Source organism: Mesoplodon mirus (assembly GCF_964341445.2).
Source record: "Mesoplodon mirus genome assembly, chromosome: 4".
Classification (NCBI taxonomy): domain Eukaryota; kingdom Metazoa; phylum Chordata; class Mammalia; order Artiodactyla; family Ziphiidae; genus Mesoplodon; species Mesoplodon mirus.
The window spans coordinates 62,768,094-62,786,217 of NC_138979.1; the positions used below are offsets into that span (position 1 = coordinate 62,768,094).

Sequence of the window (18,124 nt, forward strand, 5' to 3'; positions counted from 1 at the left end):
ATCCAGCAGTTCTTCCTCTGGTATACTCAAAAGAATTGAAAGCAGTATCTCTAGGAGGTGATCGTACACTCATGTTCACAGCAGCATTATCCACAATAGCTAAAACATTAGAAAAAATCCAAGTGTTCATTGACAGAGGAATGAACAAGCAAAACATGGTATGTACATACAATGGAATATAGTTAGCCTTATAAAGGAAGGAAATTCTGACACATGCTATGACATAGATGAACCTTGAGGACATTATGCTAAGTGAAACAAGCCTGTCACAAAAAGACAAATACCATATGAGTCCACTTATATGAGGTACTTAGAGTAGTCAAATCATAGAGACAGGAGGTAGAATGGCAGTTGCCAGGGATTAGAGGGAGGCCGGTGAGTGGGGTGTTACTGTTTAATAGGTATAGAGTTTCAGTTTTACAAGATGAAAAGAGTTCTGAAGATGGATTGTGGTGATGGTTGCCCCAAAATATGAATGTACTTAATACCACTGAGTTGTGCACTTAAAAATTGTTAAGATACTAAATTTTATCTTATGTTTATTTTACCACAGTTTTTAAAGTTGAGGGAAAAAGTATATGGTAACAAGTCACTCTCCTTATTTGCCAGTTTCCCAGTTACCCTCCTGTGAGATAACCACTAAACCAGTTTTCTGTAGATCCCTCTATGCATCAATAGCTAATTATATCTCTTCCTTTTGAATTCACATCTATGTAACACTGTCATCTTCTCTTAAAATATCATACCTTTCTATCTTACTTTACAGTTTATTAAATACATGTCTTTATTATCTCTCTCCCTCACAGCATCCAGTAAAACGTCTTTGTAGCTTAGTAGTTGCTTATTACATATTTGTTTAATAATTGAGCAAACAAGTAAATTCTGTGGTCCTGGAAGGCACAAGAATTGGGGAGTTCTCTGTGTATATAAAAAGGTGATGATGTATACAGTAGTCTCCTTTAATGACCCCCTAATGCACGGTTCTCACACCTTAGCATGATAGAATAATCTGGGAAAACTTGTTAAGATGATGATTATATGGCCTTATCTTCTGGAATTCTCAAGCATGTGTGGTGAAACCCAACAACCAACATTTTTCTAAGTATCTTTGCATATCTCTGCAAATAGTCTATGAATCTCTTTAAGTCATTTGTATGCTCCTACAATGCTGAAAAGCAGAGGGCTTACAAATTGAGTTTAGCTATCTAGGGAGCATATCTAATGTATGTATAATACTAAGTGAAAATAATCAACCATGAGGCCTTCATACCTTCTCTGTGTAAATGTGGCACACAATTAATGTTCATCATGATAATAGTGGGATATCATACAAAGAATAAGTATGTTCAGGCTTGTCAGGGAAGGGGAACCTATATTTAATAAAGATTTTTGTGAATTCTTTACCAAAAAACCATGTGTAGAGCTGTTGTCAAATTTAAGAGCTTTAAGAACCCTAAGACCCCAAGTTTGAGAAACATTGCACTAGGATTAAATTCTACAGTCACAAAAGCCAACTTAAAAAGATAAATGTGAGTGCTGAAGTTATATGATTATTAAGATTTTATATTATAAACATTTAAAAGCACATTTTAAAACTTATGCAGAAAATTCACAGCAAAGATTAGATTTATGAATTCCTGTTGGAGAAGCAGTGGTATGAAACATTAAATCCTTGAGAAGCTTGAGAGTCCGTGAAAAAATTTCTTTCTTTCTTTCTTTCTTTCTTTCTTTCTTTCTTTCTTTCTTTCTTTCTTTATTTTTATTTTTGGCTTTGTTAGGTCTTCGTTTCTTTGCGAGGGCTTTCTCTAGTTTTGGCAAGCGGGGGCCACTCTTCATCGCGGTGCGTGGGCCTCTTACTATCACGGCCTCTCTTGTGGAGCACAGGCTCCAGACGCGCAGGCTCAGTAGTTGTGGTTCATGGGCCCAGTTGCTCCACAGCATGTGGGATCTTCCCAGACCAGGGCTCGAACCTGTGTCCCCTGCATTAGCAGGCAGATTGTCAACCACTGCGCTACCAGGGAAACCCCTTGAAAAAATTCTTATTCTCAACATCTAATTTTCTGATAGTGCCGATTAATGGAATTTTTAGAATTCAAGTAACCATTGATTTTAACAAATATGCATTGAACACCTATTATGGTTTAGGCCACTGGGGTTTCAATGGTAAATAGGGCAGTGATGGCCTAGGACTGGGGAGGAAAAGGGGGGGGGCTATGGATCAGGAAAAGCTTCTTTAAGGGATTGTTTTTAGAGATCTGAAGGATGAGTACCTGTTAGCTAAGTTGAGAGGTAGGGGTAAGGAAATGCAGTGCAACTGGACGTGGACGTACAGGGATAGGATAGAAATGTAATTTCGAGGTCATGTGGCAACTCCGTCATAATGTTGCTACATAATTGATTTCACTGTTACCTGGAGATTAAGGACAACATTCATCTTCATTGGAACAAGAAGCTTTCTCAAGAAGTATTGGAGGGTTCTAATGTATTTTTGTTAGTTGAGCCAGTACTTACAGCAGACTTGTGATTAGACTGTCAGACAACATCCCTGAGGGGATTTCAGACTTAAAAATGCTTGGGTTTTATTTGTTGGGATTTTTTTTTAAGGACTTACATGTAATTTTGTGAATTATTGAAAAGAAGCTTAAGAACAGCAAGTGTGCAGTGTGCAATTTAACATAAAATGAACAAAGTTGCTTTATTTCTCTGCTTAAAGTGCTTTTTAAGAATTTCAATGCCTAAACCTTTAAAATCAAACAATAGAAACTCCAACATTTCAGAACTAATGTAAACGAAACTGGTTATAATCTTCTAAATAACAGCATAATAAAGTAACCTTGAAACTTTGGTGTTGGCCCTATATTGTTTTCTGTTTGAATTGAGTGGCAATTTCCATCATTATATAACAGTTATGGAATTAAGTGATGTTTCCAGTAGGGAATTTTGCAAGTGTAATATGTTTTAGTATTAAGTTCTACTTGTGCATTTAGCAATTAAAATTGTTCTTGTAATGATGATGGCATTAGAAGGGATAGGGAGCTGTCAAAGAGAATTTGAAGCTTAATTATCTCTTTGGTAACAAAATGTATAATCTTCCATTACGATGCTTATTTTCTTATGGTAATTGACTCATTTGCTCTCTGGTTATCAATTTAACTTCCCAACCACAAACATCTGCTCTTACATTGTGTTTAATTGGTGTGAATACTATCTACAGAGAAGTTAAAATCCGGAGAACATTTTAAAGGCATTATTTTATAATTCATGAAAGGGAAAAGTAAATGATGAATTGAACATTGTTTGTGATGATTTTTTTCTAATAGTCTTTGAAAGTCTGTTTACTGAAAATGCATACTAAAATTATATTAATTGGATTTTCTTTTGAAGAGAATTATGCTGTTTTCCAGAATTACATACTGTGCTTTAGGGGGCGCCTCAGTCCCTTAGACTTAAGGTGTATGTCAATTCCTCAGAAATATGGTACCATAGTGGTTAAGATTGAAGGCTTTGAAGGTAGAAAAAATTGTTTAGTACATAACTAATCTGAAGAAGAGGGGTGGGTACAAACTGTGTTTGTTTGCTTATAATTTTTAAAATGAAAGGTAAATCATTCAAAAAAAATTAATGGTTACCTATAGGAGAGGGGAGGGAAAAGGGTAGAGAAAACAGGGTTAGAAGCAAGACTTGTTGGAATATACCCTTTTTTGCAGATTTTAACTTGCTGAAAAGGGGAAGTAAAATGAAACAAATGACTCTATATGTGTAACTAGTTGGTAGTATAGCCACACAGAAAGTTAAAATTCCAAGTGAAAGTTACTGTTCCAAATAAATTTAAAATAGTAATTAAACTGTATATACCTAGTAGAATATTCTCAAGGACAAAAAGAAATCTTCAACTTTTATCTCTTGGTGGAACCGTTGGTATTGTTATTCTGAGACTACTGAGTGTAAGATAAAGCATATAAATAATTAAGGTGGCATCATTGAGAACAGAGCTTTTTGGCATGAGAAAAAGGAAATAGAGATGTAAAATGAATAGGATCCCATTAAAACCTATAGTCTCAAACTTAACTGGAGATACCAGAATGAAATCATAATTTTATATTTAAATAGTACAGATTTCCTGGCTTTGTCCACAAATAGGACCTAAAAACAGTGACCAGAATATACTAAAGACCACTTGGATCATGTCAAAAACGACTCAGGAACTTCCAGTGGACTCAGGCTTCCATTGGTCAAAGATGGGATACTTTGAAAATGAAAAGAAGGATAACTTCAGTGGATTGAAACAAACTAAATATATTTTAATCTGTGAACTCATAATGATACTTTTAAAAAGCCTTCATTGATCACATTTGGGAGATGATATTAGAGAACCAGATCATTGTTTTGGGAATTGGTAAGCAAAGGGAGAGAATCGAGCATTATTCTGTTCTTTCTGTAAGAATTATACTTAAGGGTAACCAAATAATTGATGAGGGGATTTTTCTCTTTATAGAAGGAATGATAGAATAAGAATATTACTATTTTGCAACTCCTTTTGTGTAGGCAATGATTATCAAAGACTGTTAACATCACAAGAGACACAGTCACACATTATGAACCCTAATGATGGAAGGACAAGGCACTGCCTATGAAGTAGTCTTGGGGGGAAAAAAAGAGCCTGACTCCAATCAAGCTTCTACATTTAATTGCCTGTATATAGGATGAATATGTTAATAACCCCATGGCAATGCAGTCAGCAAAAGACAGACTGTAGGAAATTCTGCAGGACGAATGACTTCTTCGACAAACACATTGCAAACAAAGATAAGAGATAAAGGAGGAACCTGTAGATTAAAAGAAACATAAGAAACAATGCCAATGAATGTACCTTGTTTGCACAATTAAAATAAAATAAATCACCTTTTAAAAAAATAGGCCAGTTAGTGAAATGTGAATACTAACTGGATAATTGATGATAGTAAGAAATTATTATAGATACCAACCTGATGATGATTTTGCTTAGAAATAGGAGTTTTTGTTTTGTAGAGGTACTTAATTAAGTATTCATATGTGAAATAATATAAAACCTGGAGTTTGCTTTCACAGTAATCTGAGAAGGCCATGGGATGGTTTGGGGTATAGATGAAACAGTATTGGCCATGAATTGATAATGATAATAAGTGGATAGCACTCATGAATGTTAGCTACTAATTACTATACAACAGAGGTATAAACTAAAATCATAAAATCACAGTTGGTTTGAGATCTTAGTGTACTTAGGAATAGTCTGCTTGAGTCCCTTATTTAGTGTAGGAACAAACTAAAACCCATGGATTTTTTGAAGCCGATGGTCAGCACAATGTCTAGTGGTAGAACCAGCACTCAACTGTAGGTCTTTTGACTTCAGTCATTACAATGTCTTTACAATAAATCATTACTGAATAATATCCAAATAAACTTAAATACCTAGTCTTAAATAGGACCACTCAGGATTGCAAATATGTTTATTTTTCCAGCATCTAAAATTTATTGCAGTTCAAATGAAAACTCCAGGTTGCTTTTGTTTGTTTGTTTTCTTTGAGAAGGAACAGAGAAACATAAACAAAGATGAGTCTAAATTCATCTGGGAAAAAACATCTTAATGAACACGTTAGGAATTTTTTGAGGAAATAAAGGAATAAATTTGGAAAGTACTTGTTCTGCCAAATATTTTAAAATACTATATAGTAACAATCATTAAGTTTGTGGTTCTGGCCCAGGAATAAACAGGTCAATGAAACCACTTAATATACAAAATAAACCCCTAAGAGTATATAGGATTTAGATATTAAAACTATTTCAAATGGGTTACTTTGATTGGGACTACTGGAGTTGCTGTTTAGAAAAATATAAAGCTGTATGCTTAACTCAGTGAAGTCAAGATTGTTTCATAGACATACTAGAAGAAAAAGTAAGTGAATATTTTTATAGTATGGAAGCAAGGAAAACCCTTTGGAGTAAGAATAATAAAATACAGATGCCAAAAAAAGAGAGGACTAATAAATTTTACCACATACAGATTTAAAACTTTGGTACAATAAGCATCCTAAATTTAAAACGACAAAAGAAACAGCTGAGAAGAAATATTGGCATGTAAGAGAAAGGATTAATATCTTACTATATTAGTCAGGGTCCAGTCAGGAGCCAGAAATTGCACCAGGAATTTGAACAAGGAGAATTTAACATAAAGAATTACTAACTAATAAAAATTGTTTTAACTACTAAATAGGATAAAGTAGGATTCTAAAGAATAAAGAAAGAGTAAATATAAGAATTAGCTACTACCTCAAGAGCCGAGGGAGAGAATCCAAAAAAAGGAACAAACTTGGAAGAGGGCACCCTTACTCAAGGTTGCAGTTCAGACCTTGGAGAGAGTGTAGTCACTGCCAGAGAACACAGCCCATGGGCCAGACTGGTCCACAGGAGATCGCCTGTTGGATGCCACAGGCCTGAGCTGGTGTTGGAAAGCCTCCTGCTGGGATGCCATGGGCCAGAGTGATGATGAGCAGGAAGTTCCTCAGCGGGGTGCCTTGAGTCAGAGCTGATATATTGGATGCTGTTTAATGGAATGCTAGCGGTCAGAGCTCGTGCACAGAAAGCTACCTGCTAGAGTAAACTGGAGAAACTTACTAGAGACTGAGCAGAGAAACTTGCAGGAGGGTGATCACCAATGGGTCTCCCACATACCTTCTAGCTGCCACACTGTAGGGACGAGAAGAACAGCACACCCCAACCTGAAAGATAAGCCTTTTCTTCTGCCATGCCTTACAATGTCCCTCCAGTGCCCTCTGTTCACAAAGTCTAACATTGCATCAGCTGACAAAGGTCCACATCCATCATTACAAAGAAGAGTGGATTTGGAGCTGAGAGGCCATAAATTAATAACTGGCATTATGTGAAAAGCTCTTATATATAGATAAGAAAATTGTGAACACTCTAATTGAAAAAATAACAGAGTATGTGTATAGATAGTTCACAAAAGAATAAATACAGATGACTAACCAATGTTTGAAAAGAGAGTTAAATTCACTGCTAATAGATTTCCCTTACTTCATCTAGTTGTACACTTACGTTTTCTTGATCTTGCATCACTGTGTTACATTCTTACTATCTCTGGTTTCTACTGCTTACCTGGGGTTCTACCTGCTCTCTATACTCTTACTCTTCATTTACCCAAATTATAAAGCTAGTCAGGACTTCTTCCCAGGACCTGCCCCCTCTAGCCAGTACAATAGATTAAAAAAATGAAAAAAGAAAGAAGATTGGAAAGGAAGAAATAAAACTCTCTCTATTCGCAGGCAACATAGTTGTCTACATAAATAATCCCAGAATTGTCTATAAAAAGCTGCTAGAGGGCCTCCCTGGTGGCGCAGTGGTTGAGAGTCCGCCTGCCGATGCAGGGGATACGGGTTCGTGCCCCGGTCTGGGAGGATCCCATATGCCGCGGAGCGGCTGGGCCCGTGAGCCATGGCCACTGAGCCTGTGCGTCCGGAGCCTGTGCTCCGCAACGGGAGAGGCCACAACAGTGAGAGGCCCGCGTACAGCAAAAAAAAAAAAAAAAGCTGCTAGAACTAATGAATGACTTTAACATGACCACAGGATAAAAGGTCAATATGCATAAATCAATTTCATCTCTAGATACTAGCAGTGAACAATTAGAAACTAAAAAAAAAAAAAAAGTACCACTTACAGTAGCACCAAGAAATTTAAAATACTTAGGGATACAGCTAATAAAATACGAACAAAATTTGTATATTGAAATATATAAAACAGTGATGAGAGAAACCAAAGATCTAAATGGAGAGATAAACCATGTGCATGGAAAGGAAGACTCGGTATTGTTAAGGTGTCAAATTGCCACAGATTCAGCCCAGTCCCAATCAAAATTCCAGCAGGCTGAGCACATTTTAACTCAACTGTTAAAGAAGAAAAAAAAAAACTGTTGTTGTCATCATTGTGATATAGGGAGTTCCTTGTCATTTGGAACTTCAAACAGGGATTTGTAAGACCACTTGTCATGGATGTAGCAGGAATAGGAAATTATGGCATTAGGTAGGAAGTTGGACTAGATGATCTACTTTTACCCTTTAAATTCAAAATCTTACTGAATCTATTTGAGTCAGTGATTTACAACTTTGGGTTAAGGGGAAAGGGAGACAATGGGATAATCAAGCTTTTTCAAATACATTTAACTATTTCCCAAAGATTCTGTCACTCTACCTCCCACCCTTAAAAACCATTGCATGTAATGAAAGGTGTTACTAATGGAAGTGTGTGTGTGTTTCTGTAAGTAAACCATTTAAGGCCTCTGATGTGACATTTGTATTATTTTTTGGGTTTTTCTGTTACTCATCAAGCTGACTGAAAAGGAAGATAATGTCAGTCTTCTCAGCTCTTTTTGAATTGTAATCATGGCTTTTCTAAAGTGATTTAAATCTTAGGGAAATAGACTTCAATATTCAATTTTTGGACAGCTTAGAACTTTCCTATTTTCATTTTCTTCAAAACAGTCAACTTACTAAATATTTCTCAACAGAGAAACTCAGAAATTATTGTTATAATTATTCTGCCAGTTAATTATGACAGAATATTAATTTTTAAAGATATGTTCCTAACATATTTTAAGTATGTATTTCTTATGTTTTTCTAAAAATGTATGAAAGCCTCAAATAATTAAAAATCCTATGAATTCTATGATTTTTAAAATTTGCTTGAAATATAAATAGCTACCTATTTTTATTTTTATTAATATCTTAATTTTCTTTCTGTTTTAAAGCTCAACCTGAATTCCTGAAGCAGCCTACTAATATATACGCTCATGAATCTATGGATATTGTATTTGAATGTGAAGTGACTGGGAAGCCAACTCCAACTGTGAAGTGGGTCAAGAATGGGGATATGGTTATCCCAAGTGATTACTTTAAGATTGTAGTAAGTATTTTTCAAAGAAACTTAACTCTGAAACCTTTAAATATCTTTAAATGTAATCACCAAGAGATTGTTATCTGTAGTACATGAAATGGTATATATAAGATGAAGATAGAAAAATTTGCTTAGAATATAATCTCTTCATTGACTGATGAGAAAGCTGAGCCCAGAAATGTTTTGGTAGCTCATGTAAGATCACAGAGCAAGTCAGTGTTTGAACTCAGCCTGAAGTCCACATCTCCTAACCAACAGTCTAGTCCTACTCGGACGTACTAGCACTCTTTAACACAGCCGCCACCACTTTCTGGGTAATGATTATCCTATGTGTGTATTCACATGTACCAATTGTCTTCATAGCTCTCTATTCAAGGAGCAGAAGTCTGTCTTTCTTATACTGATGCCCAGACCCTTCAAAATAAGGGTGACCCAGTGTTGGACAGTTGTGAAAATAAACATAAAGGTTCTTTTAAAAAGTAAAGCAAAAGTAAATAAGTAGCCTTAAATCTACTTAGGAAGACTCAGTCATTATTTCTTTTTACTTCATATGTATATAGGAAATGCTTAGTAAATATTATCCACTGTCATTATTATCATTATCTAACATCCTGTTAACAGAATTATCTAGGTTTTAGTAATAAAGATTAATGACATATCTTAGGATGCATACCTGACATTCATAGACATAATCAGAAGTAATTATGGTTGTTCAAGACTTAATGTCTCATTACAAATTTCTCATATAACTAATTCATTCTTCATAGGAATACATTTTCTATTTTTAAAGTATGTAATCTCATATGTTACAAAAAGTAATTCACAAGTATTTAACCCTAATTAAAAAGCAGCGTGTTATGGTTAAATTAGCATTTTTACTCTTTTATCATTATTTTCATACTATTTTTAAAAATATCAATAACAATAACTATAGTTGACGTTCATTTAGTACTTTGTAGTTTAAGAAAAGCTTTTATATATGTGGCCTCATTTAACTTATCTGTTAGAACTATTGATATTAGAGATAATCTTAAGAAAATGCCTTGAATTCACAAATTCAGACTCTCACTATGGTCACATGGTATTTCATGCCAGATATTTTTCCAAGCAAAGGTGTAAGTTTGCATATATTGCAGATAAGACTTTCTATAAGGATTGAGTTCGTAATTGTTAATGACAGTGTTTCCTTTTCTAGTCACTTGAGTCAGTATCTCGTCAATAAAATTGAGTTAACAGATTCATAGGTAGATAATATTCAATAACTGAATCATACAATTTTACTTGTTTTTCCTCTCCAGAAAGAGCATATCCTTGAGATTTTGAACTAGTGTTTATCAGTTAAATCATAAAATTTTATTTATGTTTTTCTTCCTCAGAAGGAACATAATCTTCAAGTTTTGGGTCTGGTGAAATCAGATGAAGGGTTCTATCAGTGCATTGCTGAAAATGATGTTGGAAATGCACAAGCTGGAGCCCAACTGATAATCCTTGAACATGGTAAGAGGGGCTGAAATAGTAAGATGAAAGAGGCTGACTGTGTTTGAGGAACTAGGACCTATCACAGGAGCTGTCATTCCAGGATATCTAATGATTAATAACCTGTTTGTAAAGGCTAATATATGGCATAACTAAGAGAGAAAAAAATAGCAGTCTAAATCATTTCTGTTTTGTTTTTTTTTTTTTTTGTGGTACGCGGGCCTCTCACTGTCGTGGCCTCTCCCGTTGCAGAGCACAGGCTCCGGATGCGCAGGCTCAGCGGCCATGGCTCACGGGCCCAGCCGCTCCGCGGCATGTGGGATCCTCCTGGACCAGGGCACGAACCCGTGTCCCCTGCATCGGCAGGCGTACTCTCAACCACTGCGCCACCAGGGAAGCCCCATTTCTGTTTTTTTAAATGACCTAGAAACACAATTTTGCATAATGTTGAAAAGAAATTGGTATTAAGAAAAGAAAAACTGGACATTTATAGTCGTACACAAATGAATGTTCTTCAGATTTCAGTCATTTTAATCTTACAAATATATTTCTGATCTATTAAAGTAGAAAAACTTTAATATTTATTTAGTGAATTTTTCTTTAATTTTTCCAAAATAAACTTGCCTTTTCTGATTTTCACACACAAAAAAGTGCTTAGAGAGCTTCCCTGGTGGCGCAGTGGTTGAGAGTCCGCCTGCCGATGTAGGGGACACGGGTTCATGCCCCGGTCCAGGAAGATCCCACATGCCGCAGAGCGGCTGGGCCCGTGAGCCATGGCCGCTGAGCCTGCGCATCCGGAGCCTGTGCTCTGCAACGGGAGAGGCCACAACAGTGAGAGGCCCGCGTACCGCAAAAGAAAAAAAAAAAAAAAGCTTATTATAAATTCAGACAACATTGAAAAGTAAAAAGGGAAAAAAAACCTCACATCAGTCAGGGTCAATTCTGGGGAAACCACACAGTAGTTTGAGCAAAAGCTAAAGAATTAAATATTCTTTATTAAAAATTATTAACTGTAGCCGGGGGTTGGAGTGGCAAGGGGTTGGCTAGTAAGGAGTAAAGAGAATTCTAATGAATATAAAAGAATGGCAGACATAAGGATCAGCCCTGTCCCGTAGTCTGAGAATGTTCAGGAAAAGTCCCCTCTCAGGGCTGATCCAAACCATGTTAGAGAGGGTGTGGCCATGGTTTAATGGATGATGGAGAAGTTGCTGTGCTGCCATCCCATAGAATCTTGTTCAAAACCTCCTGTCTGTTGTGCTGGGCAAAAGCTGTTCACAAGGAGGTGTCTCAGTGAAGGTATTCTGCTAAAAAACCACCAGTGGGGTTGGGGTATTGAGGGAAGCTACTCACCAGCACCCTGTACTGATAAAGTTTTAACACATGTCAGCAAAGGAAAAATTTGTAAAGGGCCTGGCTTCATTTTTGCAGAGCAGGCAGGAAAGTATGAATTTGGAGCTGAAAGACAATAAATTGATTACAAGCACATGCTTCAAACCCTGCCATCTAGGAGTACTGCGTATGAGCACACACAGATGTGTATATGGTTTTATAACCTATTTTCTTGCAACAGCATGCTGTGAACATCTTTCCATGTCAGTGAGTATAGATCTGTGTCAACATTTTTCATTGTTGAATAGTAAATATACACTTTGTTTTATATAAATGATTCCCCATTGGTTAGCATTTAAACTGTCTCCTGTTTTTTTACTATGATGAATGAGGCTATGCTGAACTTCTTTATATGATTATTTTCTCATACTAAATTACTAGAAGTTGAATTGTTGGATGACAGTTTTGTATGAAATTGATAAGGATAACTGTTGGGTGTACTATTTGTTTAAGCAGGGAAAGCATTTTTCATTTTGTGTGTTTCTCAAGAATGCATGAAAAAGAGGCTGCTTTAGACATCTCATTGGGTGTCAGTCAAATTTAAGTTCCGGTTGCATTGTGATCAGGGAAACTAATGGGCAAAGCTACTCTGGCTTTTCACTAAAATAGCATGTAGGATTTTTATATGCTATTTCTTGAGAATGTATTTCAGAGTACTGTTATAAAAAGGCATAAAATAGTAGAACTGCTCTTTTTCTTCCTATGTTTGTCTGTCGTTTTACCTTTCCCTTTACATTGAAAACAATATAGTAGAAGCATGTCACTTTTCCATTTTGGCAAAATGCCTGAGTATGATTCCCAAATAAGGCATTAACAGAATAAGTGAGGTAGATAGGCTTATTTCTTTTTATTAGTGGCAGTGTTTTTCCTTAGTAAATGTCATGGCTCTCCTAGGGTTATTTCCATGGAACTAAATAAACGGACTTCAGTATATTTGTGTTTGTGATTACCATTATAGATTTAATGCTAACAGTATAAATGGTGGCTTTGCTAGGAGGATGCTAAACTAATCCTAACTGGACTTTCCTCTGAAAATGCTTGGATGGCATAATAATTATAGTCATAGTGTGTGTTTTATTTTGTTTGAAACAACCTTTCAAAAACAGACAATGTTTTGTGAGCTGGTGAAAATTTTTAGTGACCTTGTCAGGATGCATTAAGGATGCACAGATTCTAGGAAGGAGAGTAAATGTCATATTATTAATTTTGCTATTTTAATTTGTAAGATAAATACTTATGTGGGAAAACTAAAAGAGAGACTGTAACGGTTTATAAGATCTGATCTCTGCCTTTCTGAGGTTTATGATGTTGTAAGAGATGTGTATGACATTAATACTAGTCCATAATAAGTGTTATTTTTATAGTATAAATAAGGCAGCATACAATTCAGAAGAGAGGAATTCTGTGTCAACAGGGAAGTTTTTTCATGGAAAGTGCTTCCTTTGTAATAGACCTCAAATTATAAGATTTCCAGATGTTAATAAGAGGACCTGGCTCAGTATGGAAACAGAATAGAGTATCTGTTCCTGTAGGAAGGTGGCCTGTAAAGTCAGAACAGTATCAGATGGATCATGGCCTTGGTTATAAGCAGTCAAAGCAATACTGTAGTAGGGCAGTCTGATGACAAAGTCAGGTTTAATTAGAAGACAGAGTGGTTGAAGGAATATTGCTGTAAGAGACAATGATGAAATAATAAGTAGTACTGTACTAGAGAAATAGAAAGGATCCTAATTAAGAGATGGTAGTGATTTATCTAATTCAGACTTTATCAACTGATTGGATATTAAACAATATTGTAGAGAAATCAAATATACTTCTAAGGTTTTATCTGGGTGACTGAAAGAATGGTGATGCCTTTACAAGAATAGAAAAGGAAGCTGAATTGAAGTGGAAGGGAAGTTCTACTCAAGCTGTAAAGAGTGTTCACAGAACGTCCCACACTCAACCTACAATAAAAAGCTGGATGATCTACAAAACCATAATTTCTATGAGCTTATCAGAGAGCTGAGCTTGCAAAACAACCAAGTAACCTAAATTCGAAAGGATTGGACAACCCTCCTCTCCCAAAGAATGGATCATGAATTGTTTCACCTTTAGTAGAACACAGGAGAAAGAGATGGCTGTCATAAAAATGGATAAGAAATCAGCTAAAATTTTAACTGAATATTAAAGACTAAGTATGGACTACCTTGGAATCTCTGGGGGCCTCAGATGAAAGGAGAGTTCATACTTGCTTGCAAATATATTTCCCTGGGGCTCCAAAGGATACTCACTATTAAGGCTGGGGGCAAGGTAGGGACTCGAGAAAAGTTACCTCGGTGGAGTAGAGGTGAAGGAGGTGATCTGCGGCTGCTGCAACATAGGTGCAAAGCCCCTCCTGTTTACTCAGAGTCCCTTAAGCCTCAAACCAATTGGAGAGGGGCAGAAAACCTTATTTCGTAAATTCCTGGAGGGAATTAGAAGCAAAACTACTACTTGGGGGAGGAACCCTCTGTTCCCCAGGACACAAGCAAAGACCCACTGCTGCTGGGGGAAGAGTAGAAGAGAAAAACCCTTTACCTCTGAAAGAAGTACATAAAACTTTGGGGCCCTAGAATCCTATACCAATACCTAGGAGAGGTCTTTTACCACGGGAGGAAGAATAGGGAACTACTACTAGAGACCAACACAAGTACAAAGCAGATTTTGGCTGCCATAGGAAGGAGAGCCACTGGGCCTATCTAATACTGAGGCTGGACCAAGACAACTGAAAATCCCACCTGCCGCAGCCATGAGGCTGCCACCATACGAAAGCGTTCTGCTGATCAGGGAAGGTCAAGAACATAGAGAGAGATCCCTCTGTGGCAGAAGTATACAGGAATGGTTGAAAGCTGCGAGGAAAATAGGAAAATTGAGAAAAACTGTCTGGCTCCTCATCTCTCACCTTAAGCACAAGACAATGGTAGTCTACCAGTAGAAGAATTTGAAACCTGTGATGTGCTGAAGGTAGCTATAAGAACAATAAAATCTGTGCCAAGTTTAATTCCTGTCTAAATTGACTAAACCCTTCCACACTAATGGCTTGACAGAAGAATATACATGCCAGTTTCCAAGTGTAAGTAATAATTATCAGCCTCTGCTTTTCTGTACATCATGCTCAGCATTCAGTCAAAAATTATTGGACAGGAACATAAGAAGCAAGGGAACTCCAACTCATTGTAGAAAGATAAAGCAATCAAATATAATCAAATTCAGGGGACCCAGATATTGGAACTATGAGACAGGCACTTTAATTATTAAAGTATGTTAAATGGAATACATTTAACCAGACTGGTCGAGAAAAACACAAATTACCAAATCAGGGATGAAAGGGAGGACATCATTACAAATTCTGTAGATTTTAAGAGGATTTAAGGGAATATTAGAAACAACTTTATGCCAAAAATTTTGAAAAGGAAGGTAGTAGAGCTGGTTTGTTTAGGGAGGTAAAGCATCAATTTAAGATGTGTTGAGTTTGAGTTATAATAGAAAACCAGAAAAAAAATGTCTAGAGTCAGAGGGAAGTCAGAAGCTCAGAAAAGAGATTGAGGAAGAAAATAACAAGTTTTGGTTTTGGTAGATTTCAAGATTTTTAACTGAACTCTTCTCTTGCTATAAATGAAGGCAGCTAACTATATTTTATTTTCTTGTATGTAGAGATTACTGTGTCCCCAGTTGTCATGTGGTAGCCATTCACACTATTGAAAATTAAAACTCCTTAACTTTCTCTTCAGTAAATGGCGTTGTAAGTCTTATTTCTCTGCCTTCAGAGGAGTGTCTTAGTCATCTGAAGTTCACCCCTGAACATTCTCTTGAAGATCCCCATAGATACCATCACTATTATCTTTTGATAATTTTTTTGCCATGTTATATATAATTTTTAACGGTTAGGAGTTCATTCTTGTTTCTGCCGTAAACAACCACTATTTTATGTGGACTTACACCTCAACGTCTTATTTTATCTACTTAGAGATAGAATTTATTCCCTTACTGGTTTTTCCTTATCAATTCCAGTTATTTAAATTATTTCTAATAGAACCTGTATCTATCCTGCTGATTTTTAAAAATCTTCTCTTTACTCTCAGTCTTATGTATATCATTTAAAAAATACGATGGCCTAGGGGCTTCCCTGGTGGCTCAGTGGTTGAGGGCCCGCCTGCCGATGCAGGGGACACGGGTTCGTGCCCCGGTCCAGGAAGATCCACGTGCCGCAGAAGGGCTGGGCCCGTGAGCCATGGCTGCTGAGCCTGCGTGTCTGGAGCCTGTGCTCCGCAACAGGAGAGGCCACAACAGTGAGAGGCCCGCATACCACAAAAAAAAAAAAAAAAAAAAAAAATGATGGCCTAAAAGAATGTGGGAGAGGAAGCTTATGTAGAAGAAATAACACTTCACAATTTTTGAATGTATGAAAAAGTGAAATCACAAATCAGTGCAGATTGAAAGGATCATACATTATATGGAACATGGACAATTTGTTGGTGATTTGGAAAGAATTAAATTATATGTTTACCTTATATCAAACTAAAATAAAGTTAAAATTTAAATTAAATCCATAAAAGGTTGAAAAGATGATAGAAGAGTGTCGCCATTTATAATAGACCACAATTTGTTAATTCATTCACCAGTTAATAGGCATTTGGGTTATTTCCAATCTATCACCATTTACTTTTACTTATAAAAGAAATAAAAGAGAATACAGATGAAAATGTTGGTATCTTAAGATATAAAAATTTAAACGTTTTGTATGTAAAGTATGAGAAATACTTTAAAGGAAGACAAGCTAGGGAAGAATATCATAAGAATTACAGAAATTTAGTGTTCTGAATGTAACAAGAATGCACACAAATGGGTGTGATAAAGTGACTAACATAAGCATATAATTCACAATAGAGCAAAGATAAAGATAGTTTCAACAGATGTATATGTATGACTGATTCACTTTGTTATAAAGCAGAAACTAATAAAAAAAAAAATTAAAAAAAAAAAAAAAAAAGATAGTTTCTACACAGGACATATGTTCCACCTCACTTAAAAATATAAAATTAAATCATTTTAGTGAGATGTCATTTTTACCTAATAAAGATTTTATATATTTTAATGAAATGTTCATTTTTAATGACTGGTTAGGGTATAATTATGTTTGTGTCTTTTACTCTTAGTGAAAATGTAAATTGTTATATCATTTACTAAAACCATTTTGACAATTATATCTTAAAAATTACTGACTTAGGGCCTCCCTGGTGGCGCAGTGGTTGAGAGTCCGCCTGCCGATGCAGGGGATACGGGTTCGTGCCCCGGTCTGGGAGGATCCCATATGCCGCGGAGCGGCTGGGCCCGTGAGCCATGGCCGCTGGGCCTGCGCATCCGGAGCCTGTGCTCCGCAACGGGGGAGGCCACAACAGTGAGAGGCCCGCATACCGCAAAAAAAAAAAAATTACTGACTTAACCCATTAATTGTTCTTTTCGGATTTTTCCCTAAGGAAGGAATCAGAGATTTGGACAAAGACTATTAATATCAGCATTATCAATTAAAAAAGAAAAAGGTAGGGATAAAGAGAGAAAGAGTAGGAGATGACTTACATGTACCAAAATAGAGGAAGTAGTTAAAATAAGTATAGTACAGCCTTATGATGGAAAAGCTGTTTGACCGTTAAAAACCATGTCTTTGAACACTCTTTAATGATATCAGGAAAATCTCAGGATATAATGTCAAGTAGTAAAGTAAAATACAAAATTATATATAACAATCCAAATTTAGTTGAAAAAATTGTATGTACACATTTAGACATTCCCACACCAAAATGGTGGGAAAGATAACAATGGTTATCTTTGGGTAGTGATATTTTCTCAGTTTTCTAAAATAGCCCTGTATTACTTTTATAATCAGTAAAGGTTTTTCTTTTTTAACTTAATAGTAAAGCCATCTTTCAGTCAGTGCTGCAATTTAGAAAAGACACCAAACACATAATTTTGAGAACTTTCTGCCAAAAACATCATGGATAGAAGTTAAGAAAGAGTTACAAATAACTCCCTTCACAAGAGAGTTGGGCTGTGTGGTAGGAAGTAAACAGAGCAAATTTTGGTAGACCTCACTGATACCTTTGATTTAGTGAGACAAGGACTAGAGGGACAAGCAGCCTGCAGGAGCAGGATGGAGACTGGCCCACTTGTAGCCTTTTTTCCTTTGTGTTCATAGCATTGTGAATCTCCAAGAGTATATATAGCATTTCTCAAATCTATTTGACCATGGAGTTTTTTTTTTTTTTTTAAGTAGACTCATTAACATCTTAAAGGGTGC

General features: G+C 36.2%; 1 protein-coding gene across 5 annotated transcripts in view; it reads left to right on the plus strand.

Annotated features, from left to right (window-relative positions):
- NEO1 (neogenin 1) overlaps nucleotides 1-18,124 on the plus strand; it is a 251,320-nt gene that overhangs the window by 124,684 nt on the left and 108,512 nt on the right. For all 5 annotated transcript variants that reach the window (XM_082619130.1, XM_082619133.1, XM_082619131.1 and 2 more), the window contains exons 6-7: nucleotides 8,798-8,952; nucleotides 10,320-10,440. In XM_082619130.1, coding sequence (XP_082475256.1) covers nucleotides 8,798-8,952; nucleotides 10,320-10,440 — 276 coding nt within the window. The remainder of the gene's footprint in view (nucleotides 1-8,797; nucleotides 8,953-10,319; nucleotides 10,441-18,124) is intronic.